Raw genomic sequence first — 25,817 nt, 5'->3', positions numbered from 1 at the left:
GATACAGACGGGCTACGGGATCCTGCCGTGAGATACACAGCGACGACGCTGTGAAGAAAAGATTTGTAGTACACGCCCTTGACGACGAGGATTGGAGTCCACGTTTTCTCCGTAACCGCTTCTTGAATACGATTGGACAGTTCTATTCTGCGAGGTAATCGAAAACGAACGGGATTGGTGGAAGTCTGTCCGCTACGTTGTTGGTGAGTGAATCCGCGATAGGTGCGTTTCATTCGGCTCCTGACGCCGCGGGAAACAGACTGTCTCGACCAAATCATACATATTCGATCCGTTGTGACCGGCAGCCATCCGAACAATGGAGCTGTTTTTAAATTAGATTTTTTTTTTCAGTCTCCTCCATTGTTTCTGTAAAGGCAAGCATCCTATTGAAACGGTTTCTGTGAAAGACGTCTAAACCAAAACAATCCTCTTGGGATACATAAAATCAGACACAATGGTTTGTAAAGCCTATATGATTAACCATGCAGGGCCGCACCCAGTTTATGGGGGGGTTATGCAAATTGATTTTTGGGGTGCCCCAATTTTATACATTTTGATGGGTGCAATCCAAAATGTATTTATTGTAAATATGTATGTAAATATGTATATGTCAATTTATATTTATTTAGCATAATTATACATTAGTGTCCCATTAAAACAAGGCAACATGGTGAATTTGGTGGTGGGCAGTTTATGATATAAATGGCATAATTATATATCTCTATATTATGCAGGGTAAAATATAATGGGCACACCTTAACCAACTGACCATATAGGCTGCCTTGTATTCTTGTTGGATGGAAAATGATGGGTCATAATGTAGTATAAGTTCAATTCATATTAAATCTATTGTTATTATTGCTTCGAGTAAAAATGGATAGATTATAATAATCAATAATCAATTTCACTCTCACTTACAGCAGAAATTATAGCCCACATAGGTGATTTGATCAGAACATTTTCATGGCTTAAGGGCAAAAAATACTATTGATTTACTAAAGGGTGCACACATTTGAATTTAGAAGTGCCTTTATTCTGGTGACAGCAGCGCTGTCAAATACACAATGCTGTATATTCAGACCAGGCTTTTTCAGTATTACTGTGTCACTAAGTCAGGTTAGCTCAGCATTTTAATCTTCACATCTCAAGTCAAGTCAAGTCTCACTGACAGAAAGCTCTCCTTTGAGCTTGTTTTTATTATCTATTGCATTATTTATTGCCACTTATTTTGTGATGAACATGAAAGGAACTGTTAAGCACTAACCATTTAGAGACACATAGAGGTTTTCCTCCATTGAAAGGGGTATCCATGGGCACAAGACATCATGATAATAGCAAATGTGCACTGTGTGAGGCACACTGTAAGTCCCATACAGGCTTTTAATACATGACATTTTAATGCATTTGGATGTATGTAGCAATAATACATAACACTGATATAACTGGCATGGAATTGCAATTTATCATATAGGTACCCCAGAAAGAATATGTCCATTCTTTCAGCTTGTAAATAACACCGTATGATGATAAACATGACACATTTATGTGCACCAAAAGATTCAACAGCAGGCATGTATGGGCTGTTAGCACTGTAGTGGTTTGGAGTTTTTAACTTCTATCTAATTTACAAAATGCCATCTTCTTTCTTTCCTTTCTTTTAAGATACACCCACCAGCTTCAGGCCATATTTTGATAAGGGACACACATAAATCCATCCAGAAGAACATCTAACATTAATTTGACATAATTTTATCTTAATCTAACATAAAGTGTTAGTCATACAAAACGGCTTAATGTCCCTCATACATTCACCACATCCACAATTATATTTCAAATCCAAATAATTTGCACAATTTGGACCTCACACAACTAAACTCACCTCTCCTGGTAACTTAAGGTGGCTTTGAGTGTGTCTAGACTGAAGTCTCTCATATTCTTTAAAACTCCAATAATAGAAATATGATTCATTTTCATTTCATGCTGAAGTATTTGTGTAATAGCTCATACAATTCTTTACCAGCATTTTATGCTATTAACAACATAGAGATACTCAACAGCGACATTATTACAGACTGAACCTTGAAAACTAAACAGCGCTCATTTGAAAACGGACAGATGGTTTGAATTTCTATCAAACTTTCAAACACAACACTTATCGTAAATCAAAAGATGTACAGTGAAAAACAATCCATAGGTTGAATGGAGGAAAGCTTTTAAGTTCCACTTTTAACAAGAGCTATGATAACACAGACAATATCTTGCTATTCTCTTATATTCCTTTACTCACCGATCCAGCAGAGTGCTCTGCGTCTATGTGAATTTTCATCAAGGACTTTGACTGATGAAGCAACAACAGCCCTTGTGTAGACTGAAATGTGACAATTCTTCAGCCTTGTGCAACTTGTTTATTTTGCTATCATAAAGCAAAGTAAATAGATGTGTAGATAATATTTAATGGCAAGTAGTCCTTCCCTTTCAGCTTGTAATCCAAGACTATCTCCAGCAGCCCTCTCCTACCTCGTCCCCACTAGTACTTACGTGTGTTGGAGCTGTAGTTGTAGCCTGTCGTGGTGGGTGGTGGCGAGTCTGAGTCCACAGAGGCCGTATCTTCATCCTGGGAGCAGCCCGCCTGGATGGCCCGCAGGTAGCTGTGGCTGCGCGACCGGAAGCACGTGGGCGCAGGCAGATCCAGAGCCTCCACTGCCTGCGATTCCCCCTCACAGTATGGTACCGAGTGCCCGAAGCCCTGCCCGCATACCTGAAAGAACGTGTGCAGACTCACACGCTGAGGGCAGAGGGCAAACTGTGAATCATGCTTTTCCTAGGTCTATACCCAAAGGCGGGAAAAGTACTCTGAGGCAAAAGCCAATGCAACAAGGTATAACAATTCAAATACACATGAGTGTTAGCAGCAAAATGTTATAGACAATATTTTTACATTACTTTTGTAGCTGCTTTAGTTGAAGCTAGTTTTAAATGTTTTACTTGAATTTAGGCAGTTAATCTCACCCCATGGGATGCCCCTACAGAGGATCACCCAATGGGGGTTTATGAGCAACTATACCCATTAGATAAATGTAGTGGAGTGTGAAGTTAAATCATTCCCTCTGAGTTGTAGTAGTGAAGAAGCAGGAGAAACATCAATACTGAACATAATCAAGGTCCTCAAAATTGTACTTCTACTTGAATATGCCTGGCTTGAATAAAATTATGTAGGTATTTTTGGCCACATGCTGTAACCACGCAAACTGTAGTAAAAAATTCAACACATATAAAAGCTATTACAAAGTTGACAGTTTTATTCTTGACAGTATAAAGATATTCTTGCAGCATTGTATGAGTTATTAAAAATAGCTGCGCATCAGTATTCCTTCGCTGCATGAACTCGTGTTGTCAATGCATGATGGGAATAAGCGGTGACACCCTGCACCATCTGAAACGTTTGATCAAGCAACATAAAAAGAAGCAGAAAAACAACCAGCAGTAGTATTTGTATGTTTGACATTTTAGCAGCAAATATTAACGTGTCCTGGTAGGTGTACGTAAACACGGATAATAATCCCTAAAGATCAGCTCTTTCAGAATGTTTTGTCTGAGTCTGATTGACTTAGCTTTGAATCTCTCAGTCAGGTACAAGTTGAGACTGATACCACTGTGTCTTTATAAAGAATGTTTGGATTAGTCAACTGTGTGCTTTTCTATTTTTTTTTTATCCCAGTCCAATCCTGCTGATGAAGATATATTACAGGGTTCCCACAGGTTTATACTGAGGCATATGTCCCAGTTTGACATTCTGCAAACACACTGAAGCATCTTTCCTATTCCACCAGCTTGTTCCCCGGCTGGCTGATTCATATGGCATCTCAGCAGTGTCAGCAGACATTATGTACTCTTAAATATTCTCTCACGGTAGCTACAAACTTTCATTGCATTTTTTTTTCTGGTCACTGGAGTCGATCCAAAATGATCTTATTAGCTCCTTCGATTCATAAGGTATGAATATTTATTTCCAGAAAAAAATACATTAAATATTACTGTCATGGCTCAAATTTACATCTGAATTCAACAGACGCAAGAAGAAGTGCCAACCCATATATATATATATATATATATATATATATATATATATATATATATATATATATATATATATATATATATATATATATGGTGTCATGACAAGCTGCAGTGAAAGCAACACTGCAGCTTTGATAAGATAATCGACATACCTGAGTGCCCGAGCCTCTGCCCAGTGTGCCAGAGCATTGGCTGAAATCATTGTTCCTGTGGCGTGGAGGGGCCTCCAACGGGCTCACCAGGCAGTCTAAGTTATCAAGGCTCCGATTAGTCGACAGCTCTTTCAGGGACGGCAGGGAGCTGTGGAAGTGAATATTACAATCAGCCTCCTGGAACTCAGAGACCGGAACAAGTGAGGGGCTTTGTTTAATTGATGCTATCCAGGAGAAACTTTAAATAACACTTCTAGAAGTTCCCCTGAGCGTTTTTTAAAATGAAATATTGTTGAGATGTGTGAATCGTGATATGTGCTAGCAGTTTAAAATAGCAGCACAGAGGAAACAATTGTTCATTAATAAAAGGGATCTTTTGCAAAAAACAGATATCTCAGTTTAGATTTTTTTTCCAAAATCAAGCCCTTTTATGCACTCCAAGGAAATAAATCAAACTTGTGTTCTAATGGCTAAGATTTCAGATTTTTAAAATCTTTTTGAATCATGTTTTCTTTTTGTAGTGCAGTAAAGGGAACATCACTGCAAACCGGTGTTGGTTTAATTTATTTCACGAATGTTTTAAAATCAGTTTTTGCAGATGTACTCTGACATGATTTCATAAATTGACCTACTAATTGATCTATGACATTTCTGCGAACTTTCCTCTGTTCTGACTTGTCTTTAAGGCAGCTGGTGTTAGTGAAAATGTGTGTGCACACGCAGCGACAGGGTGTGGTGGTGTGGTTATCATGAAAGATTTGCATGTAATGAAATCAGGGATTGAGGAAGCAGGTAAGAGTAAAGTACTAACACAGCACTCAGGGGACCTGTGAGGTAAGAGATGGAAAACGGGGGAAGAGAGGAAAAGTACCGGGAGGGTTTGGCAAAAATAGGCGGTGGGTAGTGGTGGTAGGGCAAGTGAGGGTGGGTGGAGGGCCACACTGTCTGCCTAAGGATGACACTGACCTCAGATGCTGCATAGAGCATGCACTCTGTAGTGGCGACCACAGATAATCCTCCCGCATGAGAGCGTAGCAACGAGGCCTGTCGGCGTGGATGTAGGGGTGAAACACATGGAATAATTTCATCTCCCACTGCTTTTGTACCAAATAAAGATGATACTGTGTGTCATTTCATACCGCCTCTCATTAATCTAATAGATTCTATTAGCCTGTTTTGATGAAGTGCAGCTGCACAATTATTTGTGACCACATGCTGCCACCTGCTGACTACCTTTGGGGACATGAGGAATTTTAACAATAAATCCCCCTTGAGTGCCTTTTTCAAATATCAATGAATGTAAAGTAAAAGAGCACAAACACAGTTATGGTAAAACAATGAGCATGATAATCAAGGTCATCATAATTCCAGTATGATGGATTGGAATTTCTGTGCTGTGGGACTCACTTGCGTGGAGGTGGAGGTGGTTGCTGCTCACTGAGGGAGTGCTGTGTGGCCTTCAGGTAGCTGTGGCGACGGGCAGCAGATTTGGGGGAGGGTTTGGGGCTTCCCTCCGAGTCCTCGCTGTCTTCTAGGTCTCCCATTGCTTTCACATAGCTGCCACTGCGCATCCTTCGACACGGGATCTCAGTTCCTCTGGCCCGGCCACGACCCAGAGTACCTGTCCAGTCCCCTAATGGGACCTGGATTATGAAAACACAATACATAACATGCTGTTGCGGATCTCTTAAACCATGCAATACGTATAATAATATATTTCAAGTGTACTCTTCAGGAACTGTGTGTATTTCATGGATTTTGTGCAGCAATGGTATTTAAAAAAGCGAAAAATCTACAGTGTGTATAAACAGGATAAAGTATATATGGCAAACAAAATAAGGGTCAGTGTAATTAAATTATCAGGTAAAAGAGGAAATATATTCAAGTGCTCAAAACTGATCAATAAAGCAACAAACCTCAGAGAAATGATAAAAGTAGGCATGCAAACTTACAAAGAATGATGATGAAGATGAATACTCACTGGCCCTCCTACCTGAAGGAACTGCTGTGCCAAGTCTTGGTGGCATGACTTTGATTTAAGAAGGGTCCTGTTGACTGTAGCAGAGCCCTTCTGCAACACTTGCCTGGCTTGGCTGAGGGTGAGAGTGGACCAGGAGCCCCTCTTCACCAGTGTATCATCCTTACTTCTGTTGGTTCTTCCCTCCTCGTCCTTGGATCCTACCTGTGTCGCCTGGCAAGCCAGAAACTTGAGGTCACTGCTGCTTTTCGAGGTCTTGAGAGTATGTGCAGAAATGGTGTTGTAGCCCTGTGGGATATGTCTGGCCTGGCTGTCTGACACCGCTCTGCCAAGAGTCATCATGCTCAGTGGGTTGCGGTAACCTACAGCAATAGTGCCAGCTTTGGTGGTGTCAGTGTCCAGGGCATCGTCTGAACTCCAAAGGCCTAATGCATTAGGCCTTGGTCGCAGCTTTGGCACCTCAGTTTTAGCCCTGTCTTTACTCTTGCTCCTGCGGGATGGTCTCCCACCATCCTCACCAGCTGACATGGTGCCACTCGTTCCTCCAGCAGATCGCCCATTCAAGCTGCCTTTGAGTGCAGAGTTTTCCAGGGACTGGGACTTGGCAAACAGCTTCTGCACAGAGTGCATCAGGTGGCGAATGCGTCCTGGGCTCTCACTGCGTTGCTTTGACATACGTCCTCTGTGAAACTGCAGTGTACTGAAGCCATCACGCTGCAGGGGCAGGTGCCTCTCTAGCTGATCCAAAAGGTTGGAGGGTAACCGATTCATCTTGGCTGCTGCTGCAGATGAGATGGTGGCTGATCCGCTGGTGATCATTGAAGCGCCAGTGAGGCCCAGGCCCAAGCCCATGCCCATGGACAAGGAGTTGGACAGTGTACCCGCCCTGCCGCCCTGCCCTACCCCACCACCACCAGCCATACAGGCCTGTGAGCAGTCAACCTGCTCAGTCTGGGGGGTGAAGTGCAGACGAGGGAAGGTACTGCTGTTGGACATCTGGCTGAATGGCAGCAGGCAGTCCGGGGGCAGGGGGGTGGGGCTGGTGGGGGGGCACTGGTGGAGATGGGGGTCCAGTGTGCCATAGTGGTTTATGGTGGGGCTCAGCAGAAAAGAGCCATGAGGGTCAGAGGTCAAAGGACACAGAGGCTTCTGGGTGCATCCCGTTGGTTCACAGGAGTCGGACAGGTGACGACTGCGGTTGGCTCCTAACCCTTTCATGGTGGCTGAGATGTCGTCCTTAGAACATGTCTCCAATCAGCACGGGTCTACTGACCTGAAGGCCTCATCCTGCGACACAGAAGGACACAGAAATTATTAGTTATTTTGTGATTCATTCTGAAAGTTGTGTAGGAGTTTATCAAAAGGAAACTTCTAAAATAGTAACAAGACTTATTGGCACATTCCCGTCACATTTTTGGTTATTTTCTCTGCTTAACCACAGTTTTATCCTTGTTTAGTGGCCAGTTCTCTGAGGACTTTTATATAAAAATGTACCAGTGTTTGTCTCTTTATAGAGATTAAAGTTAACAGTGCATGACTGTAAAACAGCCATTTGAGTGCAATATAAAGGCTCAGAGGGAGAGTTCTGCACATCAATACTTAAAGCTAATGAAAACATCAGAGTTAGAGCCCATTCAGAAGTGTTTTTCTCAGTGTGCCCTTGAATTTACAGAACAGTAATTGAGCTAAAACAGACATTATTGTTTCTGCTGTGTGGTGCATTTCACAGAGGCAGCATAACACAGCCAGTAATGTGGAAAACTGAGCTATTGTCCTCTCCTTTATGTTCCCGTATAAGTTGATTCACACAACAAACCACTAGGTGGCGCACCAGTAGCAAGTTCACAAGGGACATGTTTACGTTCGGGGGAAAATAAATATGTCCAAGTTTGTTAAATCATGTGTGTATGAGTTATAACATCAATCCTCCTGCATGATTTAAAATCTAATTAATATGTTCTGATTCTTAAAGGCAACATAAATAATATTCTTGCTCAGTTTTTCTTTGATTTACAGTCTCCATCATGCTGCCAATAAACAGATAAGAAATAAAGAAAAATGAACCACAAGGGTGAAAAAAGAAAAAGGATCCAGACAGACAAAATCAGTTATTATTCCAACTAAAAAGGACATCCCATTCAGTTTACTGCATGAACTGTTCCATTCGAGCAGGAAACCAGATAGCTCAAGGCCCAATCTAAAGCACCACAGTGATGTACGGCCTGGAGCTACTCCGCTGACAATGCATAGGAGAAGGACTGTGACTCATGCATGTAAATGAGCTTTATATTCACGGAGCAATATTTGTTCCAAAGCAGGAAATGAAACCTCATTTCTACAAATGATTTTTTGATACTACACCATACTTTCCAATCCACTTACTATGGGATATTGTGGGGAACAGTCTCCACTGATGATCTCTGAAAACTGAAGGATTCTGGGACAAAGGCAAATATTTTACAGGTGTTTTGTCAGCGGGCGAAAACTTAACTCACTCTAATAAAACTTCGCTCAAATGTCCTGTCCCATCTATCTCCTGTAAGTTGTTATTCATTCACAGAATGGCTCCTTGTTTTAAAGAACATTTCGAAAACTTGTCAGCTGACAGGTGGTGACAGCTCTAATGTATAGCTAAAGGTCTCTTTCTCACTGCTTTACCCGGGTAAAACTAATATTCTGGTCAATATGTTTCCAACAAAGTTATCTGCCATGTATATGCAAAGGTGTCATTTACACTGGGGATGCTGGGGACATGACCAGTTCTGTTAACCAACAAATGAGACTTTTTTTATTTTGATATGTCATTATGCATTTTTCTTTCCTGCTGTAATTATCTACTCTCATCTTATATGATCCCCTCATTATATTGCCTAAAGTTATATTATGTTGAAGACCTTATAGCTTCATCCTTCAGTACTGAGCTGGGAAGGCTTTGGGAGCAAGAGAACCTACATCAACATGTTACAGAAAAAAAGATAAAATTAGATTACAGATAGATTCAGTATAAAAGGTTAATTCAGTTGAATTAATTGAATCAAATAATATTAAATATTTTATTTAGTTTTAAAATTATTTTATTTTATTGCTATTTCTTTCATTTGCATATGTTTGATATTGAAGTCATCCGAAAGGAATGCGAAGGATACCTGGATAACATTGTTGATTACATCTTTTGGGAGGTAGTTACTAACTCTATGAAACCCTCTAAATCCCTGGTGCAGGTATATACTGGTATATGTGAACATCTTTATTAACCAATGGCCTTTTTATTTTGAAATAGTTTGTCGTTGAGAATGGCTTGAGAAGACCATGAAATGTATAAAAGAGTTTCGACCTGGCTTATATCAAAACATAACTGACCTGTTTTCTGAACCAAGTGTAGGATTTCTTAGCTACAAGAATGAGCTATAAGCTAAATCAAATCTGTCAGCCCCAGGAAGGAGACAGATTTAACATATCTGTTAAGAAAATTAACACTGCAGTGAAAACAAAAGACCAATAAACAGCAAGATTTCATTAGACATTAAAACACTACAGCAACAACAACCAGACTTAATGAGATTAAGTGTTTGTACCTATGAGTGATGGGCACATGATTGGGTTGATTTTTAGCCATGATTTAATCTTTAATTTCAAATCTGTCAAACTGCAGCACTTTGTTATATTACTTGGTACTGAGTTCCAAAAATGTGTCGCTCTAATAGAGAGGGTTGATTTAACAAACTCAGAAGATCTGTGCTGTATTACACAGTCACCTCTGTTGGTCGTCCTTCTAATGTCTGAGTGCAGTGTTATGAACTCTCTTAATGGAGGAGCAGCGAGAGTTTTGAGGTTGTCAGTGACATCATCTAAGCCCTTATCTCCCAGCCACTTTTCAACTCAAAGTGATTCCCTTATGTATATAATACATCTCTGAGTCTGCTATGAAGGCAAACACTGCGGCCTAGCTGGCCTGACCCCAAGTATAGAAACACACATAACGCAATTCTGAGCAAATGAGGGCAACAGATATTTAAGGGCGGCTGTCTCCTCTTATTCTATCACGGTCGTCAAAGCCCACTATGAGGAGACAGTAATAGTGCATCAAGGTTATGAAAACTCACAATTCACACAGCAGAAATCCATGCTGCATTAAATTCCTTCTAACAGATGCTGTCTGTATCACAGTGGAGTGACTCACGGATCAGTCAATGGTAAGAGCCCAGCTCCCACAGCAAGCATGAAATCTTGCCTGGGAGCTCAATGTGGACTGTTAACTGCACACATTTATATTCCACTGTGTTGGCTTGCCACTTCTTACGTCTCTCTGACCTCCCATACAATCTCTACAGTGTGAGAGCAGCCACTTATCTGAGTCAGTGTTCCTGGATGAGCACAGTGGTGTGCTGACAAATACAGCAGCAATTTTACAACAGTGCAGCCTGCTGCAATTCATCCACCCGAAGCTGACTGTAGCCCCACGTGTTCACGTCCTGTAGGCGCCACTGCTGACAAACTGACACACACCTACACACTGACACACCAACACACACGCAGAAACGTGATAAGCGCCCACCCACCCGTCCAGCGCACCAACGAAACCCTGTCAAGTATTGAGCATCACAGGAGTAAGATGAGATAGAAATAACGTTCACAGTTCATGTGATTCTGTCACAGGTTCAGTGCATCTGTCTGTCTGTGTGATGGTGGCCGGCAGGCTCTTACATATTCACAAGGTGAATAAATCCTTGGACTGTGTGTGATGTCAGAAAATATATCTCTGCCTCAAACACACACACACACACACACATCACAGTGCAGCAATAACCGTCTGTGGGAATTATCCCTTGAACATTCACTGAGTGACAGGAGCGTTACGTCTCTTAACACCAGCAGCTACGTGCCAGCAGAACCTGCATCATCATAAACGCCACCCCGAATGATCTTGTACATAAGTGCCATATTGGTTGCAGTTGTAGTCTGCTTATGTAACGCAGCGAGTGATCTTAGAGTTGTTTGTGTATTCTGGGCCTGTGAGGGTCATTTGGAGGGCAAAAACTCGTGCAAGCATTAAGTTGATGGAAAACCACAATCACCATTAAACATTATGGAAATTGAGATTTGACAAGCATAACCTTGTTGTGGCAGATTGTGTCTACAGTGAAGATTTATGCAGCATGTCACAAAACACATTTTACTTACAATATGGCATATGTTAGGATATAAAGCATAAACAAGAAAAACACTTAAGATACTAACAGACAGTTTGGCTTGAATTCAGAGGCGTCTTCAAAAACACAGGGGGCAGCATATCACCAGACCAACAAGTGCTGCTCTTTGCTAGCTATCCTGTCAGTTTAGCTAATAAGCTCATAGCTCAGTTCACCACAGAGCCAGTGGCCGTAGCGTTTGTCTGGACCGGGACCTCTGACCACAGGAGACAGGGCCCATCTCAACTGGTTTTTGCTGCCTGGATCCCCAAACTGGGACTGAACACAGCCACCAAGAGGTCAGTGTGAGGTGATTTGCAGCAGTTCTGTCCCAGATTATGACAAGACATGGCATGCGGGGATGTCAGAGGGGCGCAGTGAGAGAAACACCAGTTGGAATATTATAACATAACATAACATAATACTCTTTGAATTGAGGATTAATTTTGATCAACCAAGTTGTGATTGTGAAAAGAGTTAGTTTGTTAAAAGAGAGAAGCTTGAATTTAGCAGATGTATTGTTATATTTTTCAGTTGAGTAAGGAAAATAGAAGTAAAACTATCTAATTTCTATTTTAATTTTTGACATAATATGAGTTCATTTCATTAATTTGTTGGGCCAACAGTGATAACTCCAAGCTAAAACTCGCCTCTTGCCAGTACAAAATGGTGTGGCCAGACAGGACAGGGCAGGCTGGTTAGCATGCTTACTTCAGTAGACACCTCTGCAGCACGTGTCTTGGACATGATGTCAACGCTGCTGTTTCTTCACACTCTGTTGATAATGTGAGTAGACTTTTTAGTAGAGTGTTTTAAACTGAAATTCGGGCCATATCTTACAAATTACTCCTTTCAAGCTCTTGTTTAAACACAGAAAAAGTAATGTGATAAATTATGTATGTGGATGTGAAGCTACAATAAATTATGAGAACAGTATTAGAACAGTTTCTGTCTTTACTAATTTTCTAAACCACATTATATCTACCTGAAAAATCATGAATAACACTCTTCAGACTCATACGATGACAGGCAGTGAGTATTCTCTTATATTTAACTAAAATAATAACAATATCATACAGTTTTATTTTACAACTAGATATTTACATGTCATTTTCTAAACGGTTTATCCAGCCACTATCTGTAACCAAATCCTCCCACTCACAAATCCTGTAACAATGTCCTTTCAGAAGCTGGAGTAGATTCCACTCCACCATCACTACTTACTACTGATAAGGTCTGAAGAACTAAAACTGGATGGTTGATCCACTCGGGCTTTTAAAAAGCATAGTGTTGTCTCAAGCTTTAACATACAGTATGTTACAAGGAAAACTTCTTTCCTTATCAGAGTCTGAGTAGGTCAGAAGGAGAGTGCTGTAGACAAGGCCTGCAGTGAACAGAAAAGACATTCGAACAGTGATTAGAATTAACAACATCTTCTCCCAGTTATTCGATCAAATGTGTCTCGAAACTGACATTTTTATGATACAGGGGTCGTCTGATACCAAACCCACCATTTATTTATCTATTATGCTGGCTACAACTGTAAACTGTGCATATTGGGCTTATGTGACTATCTGAGATCTGGGACTTCTTAGTTGGCTCCTACACAACACTGCTTTCACATATTATTGTGTAGGAAAATCAAAGCCAGATGACAAACAATAAACAAGCACAAAATGTTATCGAGGCTGCAGCTTTGCAAATTGTTTTTGTTGGAAGACGTTTGAGACGTTCCAACTACTTTGTAGTTATGCAATGGTGTTTCTAGAGCTTGCGCTGACAATAAAAAGAGCCCAGTGGGACGTAATAATATTTATAGTATCCTTTAAGCTATGCATCAAATTTTCAGCTGTCAACGTAGAGATGTTCTTGATAATTAAAGCACTCCAGCTGAATAGATACTGTCTGTTGCTGGGCAAGGGGGTATAATTAGGTATCGTATTTTTAATTCCCTCCCTCTGTAGCTGTCTGTGATGTTCCATTTTTTGTGATTTGGTTGCACCGGAGAGCTTCAGTGTATTCTGTTAAAAATAAAACACTGAAATCAATTAAACATGAGCCACAGAACCCGAATCAATTAGTCACTTACATCAGTTTTTAAGATCCTAATAAATAACAGCCATGAAATTGTGTTTAACTTAGTCATGAAAGCATTAATGAAAAATCAATTCTCCCACAAATCAATACAAATGGACTGATCCAAAGTCCTGCATGCAGACTATAAAAAGAAAGAAAATTTAATTCTCAAGTTTTTTTCCCAGCTCTTTAGTATGGTTAGACTTCATTATTTGGATGTGGATACAGTTTTTACCAGTGCCTCCCTGCCAGCGTTGACTTCATTAAGTCAAACTAAGATAAAGGAGTGTGAAGTCTCTTTGATGATACTTTGTGGGTTTCTTCTGGTAAAGTTAAAGCCGGAAATGTGTGAAATGAAACATAATGAATACATTGGGGATATTTTTATGCAGAACTATGAAATTTAACAAATTGGGAAGGAGCTCTGCCCATAAATGTACTTTGACAAAACAATCATCCTCACAGGGCCAGTGAAATCACTGCTACTTTGTCAAAACCCCCCACCATTGGCCCGTTGGGAGGTGATGTCATGTAGCCCGATGCTGACATACAGCCCCTGTTAGATCTACACTAGGCCCACTAACAAGCAGAACCAAGAGTTGCTGTGCTGTGTCCCACAGAGCCACCAAGCAGGCCTGTAATAAATGTCTCCTGTAGCTGTGCATTTCCCCTTTAGCCTCCGGTGATGAGCACAGGGAGCTGAGAGACGCTGCAGAAACAGAGAGGTATTGATCTGGGTCTCGCTCCTTGTTCTAAAGGTGAATATACAGCTGCCGGGTATTGGCTTTTGCAGTCTCCTTCAATAATCACCTTTTTTTTCTCATTGCTCCTCCCGGTCATCCACTCTCTTTCAGCCATTTGTACAGTACATTCACACTCCAGTCCACTACAATTAATCAACTGTGCATGTTTTAAATCCAGCCGTTTATCTGTCCTTGTTTTAACCCCTGACCCTAACAACGTAGACTCATTTCAGATTCAATAATCCTGTGTTTGATAACCCCAAGTATATCTCTCTTCTTTTGTGCTACAACAAGTACAGGGTCCATGTTTCCAGCATTAACACCTTGGATGAGCCATGCGTTATCCCCACTGTCTGGTGAGAGTCTTCTAATAGCTTGTTTCAGTCACAAAGTTATGTCATCGGGGCTTCCTGTCACTGAAGCAAGTGTTGTTTTTGACTGTTGCAAGTGTTATTCTCTTCTGACTGAGAATAGCGAGAGCAGAAAGGCTCATTTGGATTATTAAGATCTTGAATTTCCTTTTAATCTTCCATTGTGGAATCTCCATGAGCCTTTTTAATGATTGATCAACAGTAAAGGAACAGTTTGATATTTAAAGAATTACACGCCTCTTCATCCAGCTCTGGAAGAAAGAGCCAGGTCCAGATTCTCTGGAGGAATAAACACCCAGAGTCACACCTGATTCTGCTCTGATCTGAAGCCATAGTGTTTATCCTTTGGCATTAAAAATCTTGTAAAAATGTATCTTCACTCCCATTTATCAAGCTGACTGCAGCAGCCGTCCTCAGAGGTGACCTTCATTGTCGGATGCTATGTACTGTAATGTTTGACTGCTGACAGTAGCCGGAGGGGAATGTACTTCATGAACATCACGTTACAGAGAGGAGTAAAAAGTAGAGAGAACTCTGTTGAGTGCTGAGTTCAGTGAGAGGTTGACTTGCATTGAAAAGCACAGACACATACATCCTCAGTGTGCGTCTTTGCTTGCTAGCGTACGGCTGATATACAGTAAACTAACCTGGCTGTTCGGGGTGAATAAACACTCAGTGAGTAATGCAAATAAACACAAATGATCCCAGACTTCCTTCCTCACTCAACAGGCAACCAAATGAAACACAACATCCCCTAAGATTAAGGATTTCTCTGGGTTTGAACATTGTTGGAAACATTTGGGATAATGTTTAGTAAGTACACAACTGAACAATACATTACAAAGGTCCAGTCATTTGAGGAGATTTTAAAGCTGAAATCATACATATAAGTTACGACCAGCAGTTGGTTAGCTCAACTTATCACAAAGACTGGAAACAAGGGGAAACTGCTGGCCTGGCTTTATCCAAACATATCACAATAGCAGCTTATTAATTAACACATTAAATCTCATTTGATTCATCTGTCAAGAATTGAGGTGTTTTATTTTCATGCTTGAGATCCAGATTATTTCTTGGATGGGACCAGTTATTTCTTGAAAATAGTAAGACACATAACCTCCCTTCAAACATAGAATTTTCATTTTTACATTTTGGTATTTATACATATCAAACAAACAAGATAAAATTCCTCTAGAGTTTTTGCTAAGCTAATCTAATCAGCCATTGGTGATAATTGTGTGTTAAACAGACGGGTCAATCGATAGTTAACAGAGGGATACTGATCTTCATCTAGGCATGAGATTGGTGTCAGTCTTCTCATCCAATGCTCAGCTGGGAGAGGAAGGAAAAAACTGGTTCTCAAAATGTGATACTTTCTTTAACATGACCAAAAAACAACAATACACCCTCTCCAGTCTCTTCTGTTTCTGTGTTGCTTAATAGTCCAAGTCCATAACCAGGAGGGTTTAACATCACGTGTACAAACACACAATGAGACTTATTTCTGTTTCTATTATTCAAGGATTATCAGCACAATTGAGCGTCCAAAAAGCCAGAGGCTAAAGATACTGAGATATAACGGAGTGAGTCCGACAGCGTAGCAGTATATATCCAAAATGCAACCAACCGTTCGTTCATTTAAACAACATTTATACACGCAAGAGGCTTTATCTGGACATTTTTCTCTGTAGAAGGGATGTGACTGCCAAGTGTTGGTCGAACGTGTCAAAGGAAGAGGCAGAGGTTGTTAAAATGGCTGGAGGAAAGAATCAACTGTAGGAAAACTGTACTCGTTAAAACAGTGCATACTTCCATCTATCTGTTCTTTCTATCTACAGTGGAGCTACAGATGTACACAGTTTCTTTTAAAAATGACTCTATTCAGGTTGTAAATAAGACCTGAAGACTACCCAGTTAATAATGTGGGACTGCTTTGCGTATGTTCATATGGTAAGACTGTGGGGAAGACAGTTAGTCAACCATGCTTTACATTAAAGCACAGGCTGGAGCAGCTGACGACTTTCATCCTGCTCCCATGTATTTACTGTAAGTAGAAGCTATCCAACACACCTGCTTATCTCATTCACTGCCTGGCTTGTCAGGGAGCTGAGGGAACTTTGTGGATGGCACGCATGCACGCCTTCAAAAAAAAAAAAATAAAATCTGAAAGCATCTTCCTTTCACATTGTTGAGCACGGGGGATGTTTCTCACAAAATGTGACGCCTGCTGAAATATTCAGAGCTAGGAGCATTTGGTGTTCATAGGATTCTCATCAGTGCTTTGCCCATTAAAGCGATCCCAGTGCACCGCTCTCCCTCGTTCACCACTGCACGCACCGAAGTGTAATTAGAGAGAGAGAGAGAGAGAGAGAGAGAGAGAGAGAGAGAGAGAGAGAGAGAAAGAGAGAGACAGAGAGCGGCTGCACTTTTCCCTTGGGCCATTTACTATCCTCACTGTAGTGCTGCTGGTTCCTCTCTGCATGTTTTCATTTGGTAACATCTTGTGCCAGCACTTCAGCGCTGCCTGACCACAGCGATCCAGTTCAGTGACTCTGCAAGACTGAGTGCATGTCACGGGTTAACATTTATGCATGTAATTAATGGAAATGGCAAAAAAGGCTGTAACACTAATATTGGCCTATTGGATAGCCATGCGATAATGTGGTAATGTCAGGATGTGTAAATTACCACAATGACTTGCTAGTGAGACTAGAATATTAATAAGATAATAGGCCTCCAATCAAAAGGCAAAATTTCTAGGTTTGAAAAGAAATGTGTCTTTGTGGCAGAAACAGCAACAGCAGCAACTGTAGCAGCAGCTGTAGGGTGGGTGATAGGAGCTGTGAACTTCCCTCCCTGACAAAATGACTTTGACACTGTACTGGTCTCAGGCGAAACAGGACATAAAGCAGCCAATAAGCTGCGTGTTGTGCGTTAACCTCTGCAGTCATGTGCCGTTGTGTCATGCATCCTAAGCATGCACATCCCAGTGTATATACTGTTAAGACACGCTACCCATATATCCAGCGCAGCCACTGAGCCCCCAGGGAATTACTGCATGCTATTGGTTCGTCGCTGCCAGGGTGAATCCTCCACCAGTGCTCGTTTAAAATGCTGTCAAAGCTTTAATAGTCCCGGGGGCTCGGGCTTAGAGAGGAAAACGCTTCAGTCTACTCTGGAAGCAGAAAAGGCAATCCAGACAATGCTATGCCACAGGAAGTAGTACAATTGCTTTGTTTGAGTTTTGAACTAATCTGCTGTCTGGCACCGTGCTCTGCACAACTGTATCTTGCATTTCTAACCCATTTTCAAACTATTGGGGTCAATTCTTTTCAGGCTGGATTAAATCTATCCATCTGATTGGGGGCTGCGTGTGGTTTATCTCGTTCAAAGCTATCCGACCCCCCAGAGTGCTGGACTTTCTCCAACATGCAGCAGGAAAGTGATCTTAACACATTTAATCAAATGCACATGAAACAAAACCCATGATCCTTGTTGTTTGCTGTGCACTCATTTCAAGCCCTCTCTGAGTTTCATTCATGAGGACAAAAAGGATAACAGATCACAATTAACATGATACAAATCTGGACCACATCAGACACAAAATGAGGTTAATCTAAAACAGTATGCCCTGTAATTGATTTACTGTGTGTTTATTCAAACACATAGAGCAAGATATTGCTGTATCTGGGGTTTGCAGTCGCATTACCATAAACCACAGCAGCTTCAGCTACTTCCTATAGCAGCCCGAGGTGTCATAGTAAACGGATTTCTCAGAGATGGTCCAACATAAATCCTGCGGGAGGTAAGATCAGGCAATCCTCACAGCAGCTGTCCCTCGCCACGCAAATTGGCTCCAGCACTAAAAACAAAACAAAATTAATATGCTGTTTTGCTCTCTGTGATGTGAACGGATTAGAGCATCCAACGGTATCAGGATTTAGGATTCAGCGCGTACTACACATGACCAGGCAGAGCGGTTCAACTGCAGTAGCCATGGTCAGGCAGGGCAAGGCGGAGGGCTGGAGGAGGAGCGTATCTGTCCATTAAGAGCCACACTTAAAGAGGAGAAGAGGCTGTTGTGAGGATTACACCAAGGTCATATTAAAAATGCGCGGATATTATTCTTTTTTTCCTACAAAGGGCTGCAAAGTGGTCTAATTAGAATGAACATCAAAGCAATGAAGCCAGCAATGAACGTAATAGGATCAGGAGAAGCCACGGGATCACATTTATAACTGTTAGTACTGAATACATCGCAGCGTGGAGCCTCAACATGGCATGTTTAGTCAATCATTCGGGCAAATGTCAGAAGCAGAATTCAGAAATGTGAAATGTATTCTGAACCGGCTTTATAAAAAATGAAAATAAATCAACATTATTGCTCTTAACTACAGATAGACCAGTTATTGGGGATGCCATTCAAATGTTTTTCTGTGCTTTAAAGCAATGTCCTGCCCACAACAATACACTTAACAGGTAGCGTGTAGTCTACTGTTTTTTTCTGAATGTATATGTAAACCTTTTCTTATTACAAAGTTATATTTTGTTGTCGCATTCCTGCATCTTGGAAATGTGCCAGTCTTTTTTTTCTTGGAGTAATAAAGCAATGAGTGAGTGTAAGTGGTGAGTAACTTAATCAGGAGTTTAAATTCATGGATTTTCTTATGTTTGGACATTGGATTTATCTTTGCCTCGTCCATCTGCATCGAGCATAGTGCCAGTGGAGTTGAAAGACGAGTCTGTATAAATCAGAGAGCTGTCCGTTAAGTGTTCTGTGACAAAATCATCTGCCTTCAATGAGGAAGAGGATACTTAAAATGTGGGCAGTACATCTGACAGCTTGGCGGACACAAATGCAGGACTTCTGGCCAAAAAAACAGGAAAAACTGAGCATCAGACACATTCAAAAAAATATTTCTGAACAGTCACTGCCGCTAGTGGATGAGGCAGGCCATTTCACCAGCTGTGAGAGCAGGCTGGTATTACTAAAGGACCTTGAGGGCAATGGAGATTCAGCAGGGGGAGCATTGGTCATAGCTGGGGCTGGGACAAGCTTGGGGCCGGAGTGAGGCACAATGACCAAGGCCGTGGTTCAACACTTCTTTTTTGCCATTAACACTAAGTCCTGTCTTCTGGATGAGAACTCTGCATGATTAGAGGATATTGCTGTCAAAGGAACATGATAATTCAACTCTTTCTTCAGTGAGGTGCTGAATGTTTTGCTGGTTAGGAAGAGGGATGCTCTGGGATCTTCCCTGTATTTGTGTTGAAGAGTAATCAGGTTCAGCCAAACAATGACTAAGTTATGATACAACACACTGCATGGCAACATGTTCGGCCAAATTATAAATCCTACTATGAGGGCCACCAAGTCCAACATGCTAACGACCATCTAGTAAATTTATCATCCACCATCCAGCTTTCAAATCCCAGAGCATCTCACACACACATTCGAACTTGAAGTCTGGCGAGCACATTTGCTAATCGGGGAATTTCCGACAAAACAGCGCTGCTCGGAATTCGCCTGATTGAACCTGACAATAGGATTCCTGAGCGGCAGAGGCTCCAGACATCACCATCCACACATCCTCAGAGTGCCCTGTAGAAACCTGTTAGCAGGCTGTATGCTGACACTGAACACTCTGCCTCGCAGTGCACGTCTCACAGATGACGCACTGTATCTCCATCTTGAGAGAGTGCTGGGAGTATTTCCATTGCTATTGCTGCCATCTCACTTCTGACAAAGCTGATCAGTCGGTGCTCTCCCGCTGGTCGGTGATCCGATGCGTGCTTGACACCAAAGGACATGAAGCAGAGTAAATGTGGATCTACGGCAGCAACCAAGACGGGGTATGATGGGCAGCGTTTAGCCAGAGCAGCGTCAGACTAATTCATCCCTGACTATGCTGTCATCTTGCAACTGAGATGAGTGGCTAAGCCTATGGAGCGGGCGAAGTGAAAATAGAACATCTTTCTGTGGGTTTAGATGCTGTTTTTGGGCTTTGAGCAGCTGGAGGTTAAGTTTATTTTACACAGCTTTTTCTTTTTTTTTTCTTTTCTTTTTTTTTTTACATTTGTTCTTCCATCCCTGCTATTTTGAAGAAGGAGGCGTATTATCCAACATCTAAATGCATCCAGGGTCACATTGTTTTCCATTCACTTTACAGATTTCAGTGGCGAGACAGAGTTTATTGGCAACAGCAAAAGGGACAAGTCTGCAAATGTAATCCTAACTGTGTCACACACCAGCTTGACTCATTCTCAGTTATATATATATATTCACAGCTCATGATGTGCCTGCCAACACACTGGGATTATAGTACAGTACAGCATCTACATATTTAACTTCCCCCAGTGATGAAGTGGAGAGCTGCTCCATTATGAAAGAAAAAGCCTTTAATAACCAAAGCTTCAAGAGTAGAAGAGAATACAATAAGATGAAGGCATGAAAAAATGATTACAGTTTCACTCTTCTTTTGTGAACAGTCTGACATCTTAAATCCACAGTCAACAATGTAAAGCACATGTGGGGATACTGCTGGGTCTGAAAATATTTCTTCCAACTGCGAAGACGATGTAGGAATTGAACTAAAAAACAAAAAGTTCTTTATAAACTAAACCACATTAGATGCTGTACACATACAGCACTGCATGTATGGTGATATTCCATCTCTGCTCCTGTGAAATTGCATTTCAGTTGGTTTAATATGTCAAATACTTCATTACCCATAGGCCGATGGGCTGTTACTATGACAACGCCAGAGTCCACACTGCAAAATTCTTCTGGCCAAGGAATTCTATAGTCAAGCATTCATTCCTGCCACAAATGCAAGAGTGCACCCTGTCTGACATGGCTAAGGATGAAGAAAAATAGTGTCTTAGAGGGAGAAAACCAGCTGAGATCAGCGTAGGTGGAGCGGTGCAGTTTAACTGGCGTTCACCTCGGTGAAGCTGTCAGGTGTGGCATTAACTACAAAAAATACAGGGTTATGGTGTGCTAGGTAATTTCAGAGGATTTGAGGATAGATGTAATGACATCAGTGGCTTATGTTTTAGTTATCACATGACATATAATTAGGCATATTTTGCAGTCAACTTAAAAATAAAACAGTGACTGTTTGACTGAGCTTATTAATAATGGAAGTCCATCATGTTGGAACGCAGTCTAGACTTAAAATGACACTCGTGATTATAACAAATACCCTTTAATAATTAATGGATTGCCTACGTGTTTTCGAAAAAGCTCATCAAGATCATGTGACAAAATCACATGGCAGATTACATCACACACTAATTCAATCAATTCTATATATGGCAGCAGAATACAAGTTATGTTCAAAATAAAATTTAAAAAACTTATCAGATAACATGCTGTCAGTTTTACAACATTTTACTACCCATGACAACAACTGATTACCAAGAACCGCATTACAAGTAATACGATTTACAGAAACATAATTGCAGGACATGTCACTAAGACATCTAAATACCAAATCTGCAAAATACCAGATAAATATTTATATCTATTACTTCACCTATCATGATATAATCAAAACTTGATTTTTTAAAAATATATTGTTACTAGTCTTATAAGGGAGAAAAGAGGTCTGTATGTAAATATCAGAAAAGCTTCTTTTCATCAGAGCCAGACGCATTTGTTTGACAGCAGCTGGCAGGCTGAGCACCAGCAGGGGAACAATAGAAAAACTAAGCAAACTTGTGCAGTTCTTGTGTTGTTAGCAGAGTGTAGACTGTAGAGTAAGGACCACACCATAATCAGAGCAAGGTGACATTTTCAGTTACGTTCATAAGCTATGTAACGTGCCTCGGCTGATTGGCTACTAAGATTTCACAGTGAGCGTCGTGTACTTCATTCCTTTGCTTGGTCACTTGTTCAACAAGCTGGGTGAAGGACGAGACATGTGGTTGTTTGGAAGCAAGAAAGCAAATATGGGTTGTTGTTCAGAGTTTGTCATTCATGGTAACAGGATTCTAGAAACCAAAAATATAAAATATGAATGTCTTGTTTTCAATTTGTATTTCTCTCTTTATTCAAGACAAACAAAGGAAAGGTGATTGCAGGGTTGCAGCACAAACACTATTTATTTTCACTAAAAATATGACTGGAGCTGAAAGGACTGCAGACCGCAGCAGTGGACAGGTTGCTCTGCTTCATCTGCAGCCAGATGGCCCAGTGCGGCAGCTTTTAAAAGAAGAGCAGACAGGATTTGAGAGTCCATCCCTGTGGGACTGTTTAACACTGTAGGACACAGCGTTGAACTGGGCCTGTCTCCTGGGTATTCTTGTCTGAAGTCAGAGCCACAGAGCTGTGGCTGTGGGAAGGTGTGTGAGCCACAGGATCACGGCAATTATTAAGGGAATCAAAGCATCGAGTAAATTACTGTTATCAGTGAAATATTCTGATGTCAGCCATCAGCAAGTGGCAGAAAGTGTTTAGTTGGATCCTCTTTCAACATGTCTGGACGCCCAACTGTGTGGCCTTTATAGGTCAGTGTAAGGTCGGGAAGTTGCTGCTTGCCAGTTTTCAGTTGTAATTTCAAATCTCTCCACATTTTCCTTTCTAGGTGATTCCTGTTAAGTGTGCATCTACTGTGAGGATAATTTTCACTTGCCATTTGTTTAATTATACAAAGATGCAAGGCTAATTAAACACACAATTGTTCCTTTCTGCTATTTATTCTTGGGAACAGTCCAGTTTATTCTTGGACAGAAAGAACGCCATATCATGATCGTACAAAAGAACTCTCGACTTCCCCGAGGGACATTTTTCTAGTCGTGTTTTTCTACAAGCGACAGAAAATGAGATTTTTGGTACATTCATTCAGTTTTTGTGCACTGATAAGTACAGTGAATCACATCAGTGGTAAAAGAGAAGGAATAAAATATGGCTCAATGAGCAACACCACAAAAAGAGTAACCACCCATGTGCCATGTAGATATTGTACTCTTACAGAAAGCTGATATTAGAGCACAAAACATGCAGACATGAGTAGCCACATCCCCCATTCATTAAACTCTAATCTGTGTATGATTTCGTTCTCTATGACTATATGACTGACACTGATATCAAACATTCGCATCATTGTGCAAGCACAGAAAAGAGTCTTAACATTCATCTCAGAAGTGTATTACTGTTTCTCACATTGTCGCCACCGCTAACAGCCATGGGATTGTGTGGTCGAGTCACAATACTTGTGACAACAATGACAAACGCTTGGCTCGCTTTGTGCTCCGAGCATCATATCATCACAAAGCAATTCCAGCAACAATGCTCGGCCTTGACAACGGCATTCGGCTTTGCTCTGAACAAAAATAAATTACAAAAGCTTCCAAATATGCAGAACGGTGCATTTAGCAAAGAATGCCACTAAAAACTCCCCATGCATCTAAAGCTCCTCAGAGATTTCACTTTTTCATGAAAGTTATCCATCTGTGGCTAAATTCGTGTGCCTTCTGTTCCCTTCATGGCTGATTTATGTTGACACTGTGCTCTTCCTACTGTCATTTTAATTTCTTCTCTCATAGTGGCTCTAATTAAGATGCATTTATATCAACAATTACACGACTGCATGTAGGTGAAAAAGATATTTTTGCACTGATGAACCCATGGGAACACTTTATGATAACCATCATTGATAAATGGTAAATCCAGCAAGTGCAGAGAAACATTAGCATTTTTTGACTAAGACCAATATTCACTGACTTTTACCTCTTGTCTTTACCAACTCCTGAGACAGCAATCTTGCTCTTCACCTGCTAAAAATGCTTCACTGAGTTCACCGGCAGATTTAATTATCAAAGCACACTTACTCAAAAATAGCTGCCAGTCATGGCCGAAAACTGGTTGAACAGGGTAATGAGCATGAACAGAAACAGTGAAGTCTCAGACTTCCAAACTAAAACAATGGGCTGAAAGAGGCTAAAACTCTGTGGAGCTTAGAGAAAGTGCTGACTCTGGTGAGTCCCATTTTTTTTGCATTTCACATCATACATAGTAATTTAATCCCTTGTTCATAAAAATATTGATCAGTGCAGCCTCATTATAACCAGTTTGACCCAAATGAGATCGTTCCCAGAGAATCAATGTCACTCTGGAGAGCACGTCTAACAGACGCTGTAAAAATAAGGCTGATAGTCTTGTAGGTTTTGTTAGAATGAAAGTTTTATGAATGCAGTAACTATCATGCTTTCGGACACTGGCAACAAAATAAATTACCCTCGAGAAATCAATGCAGATATAAACAGACTTTACAAGTTTGGTGAGGTTTATAGAACAGAGTGGGGTTGATGGAGGACACAACATATGAACACCTACGCATTATAATAAGAGACACACAAATGGTGTCAGATTCAGGTTGATCATTTATACTGCAACCTGGTACGATCCTTCCAAGGAAGCACGTGGACGAGTTCATACTGTAAGTAAATGGGGTCTAATTTGCAGAGTGACCCATACATGCAGCGTTTGTTCAACTGCTACTTTCTCTGGTGAGGAAGCGTCGGAGCGGAGGGGGAGATAGCGCGGGTAAGTGCTAAACCTGTGACTGATGAACAAGGAGCAGCCTGCATTTCTCCGAGTACCCTCTGCTGGAAGGACACTCATTTACCAGATTGATGGGGCGCTTTATTGCCTGCCACCTCTCTTCCTTCTTTCTCACCATCCCCTCATCTCCTCCCTCTCTCTTATACCTATTTCTCTCTTTATCTCCCCCTCCCTTTCCATTTCCCCCCTTGTCACACACAAAAACAAACCTACACACACTGTAAATTCACACACACACACGCACGCACACACACACTGTCCTCTCTGTGTCTGTTCTCTCGTACACAATCTTCCTCTGGCCCTGTGATTGCTTCGTGGAAGGACAAGACAATGAGACTCTCTCCTAACCTCTTTAGCACCTCCACCACCACTTCATTGGTGTTTAGCCACTCGGTTTTGTTCGCCAACAGAACAACAAGCAGGAAACAACACACGCACAGATGCTACATGCTATCCAGATTGCACAGGACAGAAACTAACAATGTTTATGATCATTTGTTTAAAAAAAAATGTACACTATTATAGTTTTTGCTATAGAGCAGTGTTTTGTTTGTGTCATCTAGGTGACTGTGGGTGGTGTGATACACATTATTGCCAGTGGCATTACATTATTCCGCTGATCTACAGGTGGCAGTTATGCACCAAGAAAAATAATGAAAGTAAA

The 25,817-nt window shown here is 41.2% G+C and overlaps 1 protein-coding gene across 6 annotated transcripts in view; it reads right to left on the bottom strand.

Moving 5' to 3' along the window:
• The window catches only part of dlgap4a (discs, large (Drosophila) homolog-associated protein 4a), a 92,888-nt gene that overhangs the window by 14,299 nt on the left and 52,772 nt on the right, over positions 1-25,817 (bottom strand). For 2 of the 6 annotated variants that reach the window (XM_037105322.1, XM_037105323.1), the window contains 5 exons: positions 6,211-7,494; positions 5,637-5,872; positions 5,196-5,273; positions 4,230-4,377; positions 2,539-2,785 (listed from right to left, as the gene is read on the bottom strand). In XM_037105322.1, the coding sequence (XP_036961217.1) occupies positions 2,539-2,785; positions 4,230-4,377; positions 5,196-5,273; positions 5,637-5,872; positions 6,211-7,425 (1,924 nt within the window). In that variant the 5' untranslated portion in view covers positions 7,426-7,494. The remainder of the gene's footprint in view (positions 1-2,538; positions 2,786-4,229; positions 4,378-5,195; positions 5,274-5,636; positions 5,873-6,210; positions 7,495-25,817) is intronic. The other 4 variants (XM_037105325.1, XM_037105324.1, XM_037105326.1 and 1 more) reach the window with 4 other exon arrangements.

The sequence above is a fragment of the Acanthopagrus latus genome, chromosome 7 (assembly GCF_904848185.1).
Source record: "Acanthopagrus latus isolate v.2019 chromosome 7, fAcaLat1.1, whole genome shotgun sequence".
Classification (NCBI taxonomy): Eukaryota; Metazoa; Chordata; class Actinopteri; order Spariformes; family Sparidae; genus Acanthopagrus; species Acanthopagrus latus.
The sequence above is the reverse complement of the archived record's forward strand: the minus strand, read 5'-3'. Positions and strand labels throughout refer to the sequence as shown.